Source organism: Apodemus sylvaticus, chromosome 5 (genome assembly GCF_947179515.1).
Source record: "Apodemus sylvaticus chromosome 5, mApoSyl1.1, whole genome shotgun sequence".
In the NCBI taxonomy this organism is placed as follows: domain Eukaryota; kingdom Metazoa; phylum Chordata; class Mammalia; order Rodentia; family Muridae; genus Apodemus; species Apodemus sylvaticus.
In genome coordinates, this window is record NC_067476.1 from 132,094,776 (window position 1) to 132,101,577 (window position 6,802).

General features: G+C 44.9%; 1 protein-coding gene across 1 annotated transcript; it reads right to left on the reverse strand.

Moving 5' to 3' along the window:
• Positions 1-1,380: 1,380 nt before the first annotated feature.
• LOC127684720 (cystatin-9-like) lies at positions 1,381-4,697 on the reverse strand. The gene is made up of 3 exons (XM_052181591.1): positions 4,488-4,697; positions 2,328-2,432; positions 1,381-1,467 (listed from the first exon to the last, which is right to left on the reverse strand). Exons 1-3 carry the CDS (start codon positions 4,695-4,697, stop codon positions 1,381-1,383), a joined length of 402 nt encoding a protein of 133 aa, XP_052037551.1.
• Between the last annotated feature and the right edge of the window lie 2,105 nt (positions 4,698-6,802).

Genomic DNA, 6,802 nt, shown 5'->3' on the forward strand with positions numbered 1-6,802 from the left:
CCACAGTAGGTACAGATAGATAGAGAAGACATATCCATGGAAAGGAATCTTAAATATATCTGAAGAGTAGGCTATTTAATGTGGAAAGTATGAAGATCTCTTTCTGGAGTCTGGAGTATAGCTCATGGAGCTTTATCCTGTTAGAAAGCTTGGTAATTAATATGAGATTTTCTGTGGAACTGGGTGGCCTGAAGTTGGCAGGCCGATGTTTGCCTCCTTCCCCGTGCTGGTGTGCGCCTCGCCTCCCAGATCTGACCTTTCTACACCTGAACTGTATAAATGTTCTGCTGATGGTTTTGTTTTGTTTTTGTTTTTGTTTTTGTTTTTGTTTTTGTTTTGGTGCTATACCCTGACACAGATCGGGCTGGTGCTGGTGCTTTAGAATCAGTACTTGCAAACAGCAGGCACAGCTGCACAGTAAGGGTCTCTTAAGTATCAGAGATAGGCAACTATGGTCAAAGGCCAAAGTGGTCACTACTTATTTTTTAACAGTTCTATTGAAACAATGACACCCTCATCAGTTCCTGCATAGTCTATGATTGATAAGAAACAAAGGCAAAATGGAGATAGTTGGCATAGATATCCAGATACTCCAAAATGCTAGAATAGTTATTATCTTGGCTTCTTTGGAGTATGTCCTCAACCCTGATATAAATGTCTCAGATATGACTTAGTAGTCTCTGCTTCATCAGTGTTTCTCACATATAAATTACATTGTGTCCCCTAAAGATTATTAGATGTGGTTCCCTTTCCAAGGCCAGAAGTTTCCAATCTTGTCCATTACTCAGTGATGACAAGGAGATGCTGCTGCTGTTCTTGTCTGGGGACTACTCCCTGAACAGTGAGGCTACAATCCACCCTCCATGCACCTACTTCCAAGACTTGGGAAGAGATATGTGAGGAATTTCCTCAAGAGCAAAGACCATCTGGGCTGAGAGGAACGGAGGCTTGCCTTCCACCACAGTGTACATGTAACGCCCTGGTAGGAAAGACAGGAAAACAATCATTCATATCTCTGGGCATACGGGTCATGTCATGAGACCATAGCTCAGATGGATCTTAATGGTGCTATCTGGGACAATTCACGAGGTCTAGAAGGATGGTCACCAAGCTATCTTGCTGAGATAACTCCTCTAAATGTTCAGCTTCCTCCCTCATGTCCATAGGCCACACAACTTATTACATGCTGGTGTTTAATGATCTAATCTATATGGTGAATCTGTACAAAGGAACATTTCTAAAATGCCAGGACATGAAACTTCGGACACTTGCGGAGCTTCTTCAGCCTGTAATTGCTGATTCCTGTGAATGGCAGGTATCTTCAGACAAAGGAGCAGGCCTGGATCAATGCTGGAGGTAGATTCTTGTGGCAGGTCCCAGTCAGAGAAGCCCCTCGGAACAAGTCATTTTCAACAGCTTGAACTGTTTTGAGCCTGGGCTGCTGATGCTGAAGGAGCACATGAGGATCTAAGGAAACAATCAAAAGGAGACAGAAGATGGGGAGGCGCAGGAAGCTGTGGTTGGCAGCAGCACTCTCTGCTCAACCGTATCCCATTCTTAGCTAGCAGTTGGTCTACAGGTGTAACCACCAACTCCAACTCTGCTTGAGGGTGCTGTCTGCGTCTGGGCTTCCCTTTGATCCAGTAGTGTTTTTCTTATTGTTTGCACCCATTAAGTGCCCCCAAAGATCCTTTTGGACTGTTGCTTTGTGATGCAAGATCCTAGGAACAGTAGGGGATGTTCTTTCCCAGAAGGTATTGACTAATATCAGATTTAAGTCAATAGCTAAGCTATTAATTATTCTTGATAAGGAGTCTACTACCCCTGAGTGGGACTGTTCCCAGAATTAGGCTGCCCCTTTTCTTGTCCCTCAAAGCAAGTGCTGGAGCTTCTTCAGCCTGGAGGGATGACAGTGGGGCCTCTTCAGGCTGTGTGTCAGTGAAGGGTCCGTAACATAACATCAGAATTCAGTAGGCTCCTTTCCCTGAATCCAAGGAAGGAGAATGAAGACCAGACAGAGCATTTGTTACCCAGGCTCAGCATGCAGGACCAAAGAAGACATGAACATTCTGAAGCCATGGTGCCTAAGGAACAGGCAGCTACTATTTATTGTGAGTGGCCAGAGTTGGGGAAGCAGGTTGACCAGGTCTCTGTAGCTTACAACCTTTTGGGACTCTTTTGCCCTTAAGACTTAAGAAGGGATTTGGGCAGTTTGCCACCAGCCCCTCCTCTGGTCTCTAAGCATGGCCCTGTCCCTGTTCTTGTATCCCACCTCTGACTCTGCAGCACTCACAACTGTGAAAAGGTGGACACACATTCTGTCTTACATATTCCAGTTTAGGTAAGGGGCAGGTGTCTAGGCTTTCCTCGTACTTCTTACAGATGGTTCTTGTCAGCTTTAACTTCATGAAGAAAGTTTGTGGTGGTTTTTCCTGAAGACAGAAAAATACTGAAGTGAGCAGACCCTTATTGCTGCCCATTCATAAACTTGTCTCAGTATTGGGAGAGACCTGGCCTTTCTCCTGAGTTTGGAGTTTTTCCAAGGCCTACTATCCCCTTCTTAAAGGTGAAAGTTTTGGAGGGGGATAGTCTCTAGCACAGAGAGTTAATAGGAAGAGAGGCAGTCTGGTAGAGGCTAGGAGAAATCAGAGACTGAGTCACATACCGTTAGTATATCACCTACCTCAAATCCTCATATTCTATTCTACAAAAGGAAACACAGGTTTCACTCTCAGCAGGCACCTGAACTAGCCTACATTCCCAGAGGCCAGGCTCTGGTACGGTATTGACTCTGCTGATAATTCAGCCCAAAGAGATGAAGCCAGATCTACAGGATGCGTTCACCTGACCTACATTAAGAAAATTTCCTAGTTACAATCACTATGCACCAGCACACCAGATTGGGATGGTGGCTTATATGGTGAGTTTCTATACAGTGTGAGCTGGGAAATCTTCCTTCTGCTTCCTTCCACTGTACCCTCTTCCTTCTTTGCCTTGTCTCCCACTCTTCCCATTCTTTCTTCTCACAAGACCAACTCTGCCTCTAGCAAAATCATAGCCTTAGCTCACAGGTAAGGTTCCAGCCTCAGAGACCTAACAGGACCAGCTAGGTGCTCCAAAGAGATTTTCAGAGGTCTCGACCCTCAGCCCTCTGCTGAGGAAGGAGGAATCCTTCCCCATGGCCACAAGTGTGGCATTAGGAGATGAGCATTGCCATCCTGAAGACTTTCTGTGGGGATCCATCACCATTTTAGTATGGTGGTCAACGGGCTTTGTGAGTCTTCCAAGGGCCCAGAGTAGGAGGGAATTTACTGGGATAAGGAGCTGAACTGATGGGTGGTTCTCAGGACAGTTAGCGCGTCCTGACAGTCAGCGAGTCCTCCCAGCCTACCCTTTCTTTCTCTTCCTTTCATTTTCTCAATTTTTCCAATTACTTGTTTGTGCATGTGTGTGCACACGTGAGTGCATAAAGCCTAGAGTGACAGCAGGAATGTTCCTCAGCAGCTCGCCATCTTACCTTTGACACAGGCTATGTCACTGAAGCTGAGGCTGAACTACACTAGGTCAATGATGTCAACGACACGCCCTCTCCAGACTTTTTCTCTCTGCCTTTCGGACACTAGGATTCTAAGTGTGCACCCTTGAGTCAGGCTTTTTACATGTGTGATGAGGAGCCAAACTCCAGGCCTCATGTCCGCGTGGCAGCTGCTTTACTGACAGATCCCTCTGTAATCCTCCAACTGTTTTAACTTTTTAAATGTGTTCGTTGCCTGTACTTCTCTAAAATATCGCTTGAGCATGTTTCTGTAGGAAACTCCAATTTAACTCATTTGACTATCAACAATAACAACAAAGTGCAAAGTACAAAGACAAGCACAAAAGGTATGAGAAAAGAACTAAGCAAAGTTGGGAGGGGACATGAGAGAGTAATGGGAGGCGAATGTGGTGAAAATACATCGTGCACATTTATGAAATGTCATGATGAAACCTGTTATTGTGCATAATAAGCATATGTTAGCAAAACTTTTAAAGGTGCTTTTGACATATTTTCAGTCTTTGGCTATGAAATATTTGTGGAAATATCTTCTTTGTCCAATACAATGATCTCCCCATGAGTGCCTATTCTGTTAATTATTATTATTATTATTATTTTATTACTATTTATTGCATCAAAGTTCAGATCTTTCTGTACCAGCTTCCAAAATGCTGGAACTACATTTATATACCACCATGACTGATCTAAAATGTATTCTTTAATTAAATAAGTACTATCATAAAACATGATAATATTGCATAGTAATTTTTTATGTGAGTAGACTTAATTCAAAAGAATGTGTAAATCAAAAAGGCATTCTAACCACTGAAGACAGATGATTCATATCTAACCATGATTCATATCAGCCATGGATTGCAAATGTCTAACCAAGACAAAAGTGTCCTGCGTGCTTTATCACGAAACAGAAAGTGTAGTGGACAAGATCACCCACCTGTACTTTAAAGAAACTCATGATGTTTGTCACCCTGTAGGCATATTCATCCTTGCTCTGCTTGTTGAATGCACTCAGAGCAAACTTCACTATGTCAGGGTCACTGACTGGTTTATCGATGTAGATTTTATCCTCTTCTGAACACCATGCCTGAGCTCTCTGGACATAGATACCCGAGAGAGCCAGTAATATTGTCCAGGGCAGAGCCATCTTCCCCGCTGGGCACAGTATGGTGCAGGTTCTGTCTCCTGCCTTTGCCCTTACAGCCCTGCCCCTTTAAGTCTAACCCTTACGTTAATTTCCTGGGCCCCGGACTCCTCCCTCTGGAAATTCTCTTGATCATCACTCTGAGTTCCTTCCCTCTTGGTACCACCTCCCTCAGTCAAAGCTGTTGACTTTCTTCCTGTCCTGGATGGAGCAAAAAGCGCCCAGGCAGAGTGGTTTGGATAGAAGAACAAGTAATATGAAAGCTTGAGGAGCCCCTGATCTGAGTCCTGCCACATTTAACTTCCTGTGACTCACTGGATAGAGGAGCCTGTAAGAGTACACTCCATGGTCAGGTGCAGAAAGATTGATAGCTGGCAGTAGGTGTTAGTGAAAGGCAATTTCTGGACCTGCCAGTAGAGGGAGACAATGACTCAGGAAAAAACAGATTAAAGATGTGTGGGAAGAATGAGATCATCTTGAATTACTGTCTATGCTAGAACTGCAGCGTGACACAGGGGAGGCAGTTGTCTCTTCTCTCAGATTAATGTTCCTAAGGAATATTTCGCTGTGCCTCTGTGATAGGGAGCTTCCGCTATCCTCTCGTAGCCTGAATGCGCATTCTCCCGTAGGCTTCTAGAGGAATCCAAGGTCAGGTGCACTCCTGTGAGTTTTCGCCTGTCTAGGCCAAGCTTCTTAGCCCCAGGGTTGAGTGGCCTCACCGAACTGTGCGGGCATCTACTTGTTAGTGCAGACTCTTCTGGGGGTTCTGTAGAGAGGTGGGCATTTGTGCCTCCTAGAATATTGGAACTAGCAAATGTGAAAAGGAGAGGGAGTAGAGGAGATGCTTCGGGTAGTTAGGGGGTGTGCTTGTTCTGTGGTCACTGGTGCCCTCTTGTGGCCATTAATTACCAAAGCTCAGGGCAGCAAATTAGACTGGCACATCTGAACACCACACTGTCTTTAAAAGAAGACCGAGACCTTGTCTTCATGGTGAAGCGCATCCACATGTACTGTTTGGGACTGTGAGCGCTGGCTCTAACCAGCGTGTCCATAGTCTGCGGGGGACCTGCCCCAGCCTTTTGAGGTGTTAGCTGAGGTGGAGCACAGTTGAACAAGAGCCAAAAGGCTGATGATCTCTGGCCCTGTGGCTCTTTCTAACTGTAGTGGAGCTAGAAGCTGATGGCTTCGTCTTCTCCTTAACTCTCTGTGCTTATCAAACACTGGGAACTTAGCTCTTCATAACAGTTCTCTGCTTAAATAAGGCCTAATGACTATTATTGTTCTGTGCTTCAATAAGTGCTGAAAACCTAACTCTTTTTTAATTTTTTTTATTATTTTCTTTATTTAAATTTCAAATATTAACCCCTTTCCTGGTTTCCCCTCCAAAAATCCCCTTTCCCATCCCTTCTCCCCTGCTTCTATGAAGGTGTTCCCCCACCCACCCAATCACTCCTTCTTCCGTGTCCTGGTATTCCCGTATATTGGGGCATTGAGTCTTCACAGGACCAAGGGCCTCTCCTCCCACTGATGCCTGACAAGGCCATCCTCTGCTACATATGTGGCTGGAGCCATGGGTCCCTCCATGTGGACTTTTTGGTTGGTGGTTAAGTCCCTGGGAGCTCTGGGGTTTCTGCTTGGTTCATATTGTTGTTCATTCTATGGGATGCAAACCCCTTCTCTAACTCCTTTCTCTAACTCCTCCAGTGGGGACCTCATGCTCAGTCCAGTGGTTGGCTGTGAGCATCCACCTCTGTATTTGTCAGGCTCTGGCACAGCCCCTCAGGAGACAGCGATATCAGGCTCCTGTGAGCAAGCACTTCTTGGCATCCACAGTAGTGTCTGGGAAAAACCTAACTCTTAATGCTTAAATAAGCACTGGGGAAACTTAACTTTTTGTTTCTTTTATTATCTGTGTTTAAATAAGTGCTATTTTCTGGCCATTAACACATGCTGTTTAGCTGCAAGGGAATTAAGTAAAAGGATGTATTGCTAGAGCTCCTTTCTCTGGTGAGTTGACCTCCCGGGCTTGAAGCTCATTAACTCTTTTTGAACCACAAAGAAAAGAAAGAAAAGGAAAGAAGTCACACAGACAACACACACCCTGGCTG

Bases quoted from the DNA above. Each gene is read 5' to 3' on its own strand.
- LOC127684720 (XM_052181591.1), bottom strand. From the start codon at position 4,697: ATGGCTCTGCCCTGGACAATATTACTGGCTCTCTCGGGTATCTATGTC. The intron at 2,433-4,487 runs GTGGGTGATCTT...TTCTGTCTTCAG, and splicing joins TGAGTTTCTTTAAAGTACAG to GAAAAACCACCACAAACTTT. The intron at 1,468-2,327 runs GTAAGACAGAAT...TTGTTTCCTTAG, and splicing joins CCTTACCTAAACTGGAATAT to ATCCTCATGTGCTCCTTCAG.